Source organism: Phaseolus vulgaris, chromosome 8, assembly GCF_000499845.2.
Source record: "Phaseolus vulgaris cultivar G19833 chromosome 8, P. vulgaris v2.0, whole genome shotgun sequence".
Lineage (NCBI taxonomy): Eukaryota > Viridiplantae > Streptophyta > Magnoliopsida > Fabales > Fabaceae > Phaseolus > Phaseolus vulgaris.
In genome coordinates this window covers 12555670-12557757 of record NC_023752.2, presented here as the reverse complement: position 1 = coordinate 12557757, position 2088 = coordinate 12555670, and the positions used below count along the sequence as shown (strand labels likewise).

At 35.0% G+C, this 2088-nt stretch overlaps 1 protein-coding gene across 1 annotated transcript; it reads right to left on the bottom strand.

Moving 5' to 3' along the window:
- Positions 1–782: 782 nt before the first annotated feature.
- LOC137824588 (uncharacterized) lies at positions 783–1562 on the bottom strand. The gene is made up of 2 exons (XM_068630252.1): positions 929–1562; positions 783–853 (listed from the first exon to the last, which is right to left on the bottom strand). The coding sequence occupies exons 1-2, from the start codon at positions 1560–1562 to the stop codon at positions 783–785; spliced, it is 705 nt and encodes a 234-aa protein (XP_068486353.1).
- Positions 1563–2088: the final 526 nt, after the last annotated feature.

Below are 2088 nucleotides of genomic sequence, written 5' to 3'. Positions count from 1 at the left end.
TACATCATCAAGCTGCTCAGAGAATTCTAAGATACGTGAAATCATCACCAGCACAAGGTATATTCTATCTTAGAGACACAAACATTCAAATTCAAGCCTTTAGTGATTCTGACTGGGCCTCTTGTGTTTCTACTCGATGGTCAACTACTGGATACTGCATCTTTTTTGGAGAATCTCTTGTATCATGGAAAACAAAGAAGCAGAGCACTATATCAAGGTCTTCCTCTGAAGCTGAATATCGAGCACTTGCATCCACATGCTGTGAAATTCAATGGCTCAAATATTTGCTTGAAGACCTGGATATCAATACCAACAAAACAGCAAGCCTCTACTGTGATAGCCAATCTGCGAGGCACATTGCACATAACAGCAGTTTTCATGAAAGGACTAAACATCTTGATATCGATTGTCATGTGGTAAGGGAGAAACTGCAACAAGGTTTATTTCACTTACTCCTTATAAGCACCGAAAACCAGCCTACAGATCTTCTCACAAAACCGCTACACAGTGAAGTTTTTCATAGGCTTCTTAGCAAGCTTAGTGTACAGAACATTCACCCACTAGCTTGAGGGGGGGTTTTATCTTTCTGGACCATTTTTTCTGTTTTGTATGGGCCAAGCCCAATTGCATCCCGATTGCATCTTCAGGGTATATTTAGCATATAACCTTTTTCTCTTGTAATTGGTGAATTCAAGTTTAATAAAGTTTGTTTTCTCCTTTGATTAATTACTGTGGTTATCTTCTCTCTCTGCCCCTTTACCACCGCACACCGCTCCCTGTTCCTATTCTCTTTCACTACACCGCCAATTGCCATGTACAAGAAGCACATGAAGAACCTTCAAAAATCCAAGACCTACAATAAAAAATGAACGAACCAATGAAAACAAAGAATGAAAAAATATAAAAACCAAGTTAAAAATAGACATACCTCCTATCCACAATTTGTTCCTAAGAGTCTCCATGTCTTCAATCGCAAGCTTAAGAAACAGATTTGCACTTGCTCCAAAAACATTAGGCATTATATGAAGATCATCAGAAACTAAAAAAGAAGCAGATTCCTTCACAAAGCCATTTTCTGAACTCAATATGTCTAAAGATCTCACCACCCTGTTCATTAATTTTCCACAACCACATCTTTGATTCCTAAAAGTGCTCACAAGATACGGCTTTATAATACATTGCAACAAGTTCTCACAAAAGTAGTAGCTTTTAGGTTCAGTGTCATCAATATTCAGCTTCAATTTTTGGCAATAATCTTCCATAGAGTTCCTTGGTTGCAGTAACATTTCCTTGCACCTTTGAATCCATAGAAAATTTTCTTTAAGATGTGACACACTTTCATACAATGTGCTCAGACTGCCAACTTTCAGTGGTTGTACATTGGACTCTTGCGCCACCAGTCTAGCAATAGTCCCTAATGGCAAAGTTAAGAAACTGAGTAGAAAATCCACAAAATCTTTCCCTGCCTCAGCAAACACAACTTTATTTTTCTCTTTGTGTACCAAAACATTCAGGGAAACTGTGTGATCTTGATCCCCTGATGGAGTTGCATTTCCAACCATTGTGGCTTCACAATCACACATCTGCTTTGCCAAACTCTACTTATAGAGCATTATTGTTTTAAATTAGAACTCTTCATATTTGATTTGGTTGACCTGCTACCGATAAAAGAAGATGATAATTCACCTGTTCTACTTTTTAGACGGTTTTGAAAAGGAAAAGTTTGGTTTTGCTACCCATTACCATATACCTTTTCAATTAACAAAATATTACAAAAATCATGAATATTTAAATAATATTTCCATTATAATTAAAGCTTGTTTCAATTTTTTTACTATACTTTTGTTTAAACTCTTCATCTTCTATTTACTTCAGTTATAACCTCTTTTTTTTCACATTCCTCTTAAAGAGGCACCTCAATATCTTTTTTTTAAAATTATCAATAGTTATTTTTTTAAACACATAACTTTCATTAATTTCTATTTTAAAGAAGTGAAATTATATTATACGGTAGTGAATCTCAAACTTAATGAAAACTAAATTTGAAAACATGTTACTATATTAATCATTACTAAAAAATAGAGTTGT

Bases quoted from the DNA above. Each gene is read 5' to 3' on its own strand.
- LOC137824588 (XM_068630252.1), bottom strand. From the start codon at position 1,562: ATGGTTGGAAATGCAACTCCATCAGGGGATCAAGATCACACAGTTTCC. The intron at 854-928 runs GTATGTCTATTT...TTTTTATTGTAG, and splicing joins GAACAAATTGTGGATAGGAG to GTCTTGGATTTTTGAAGGTT.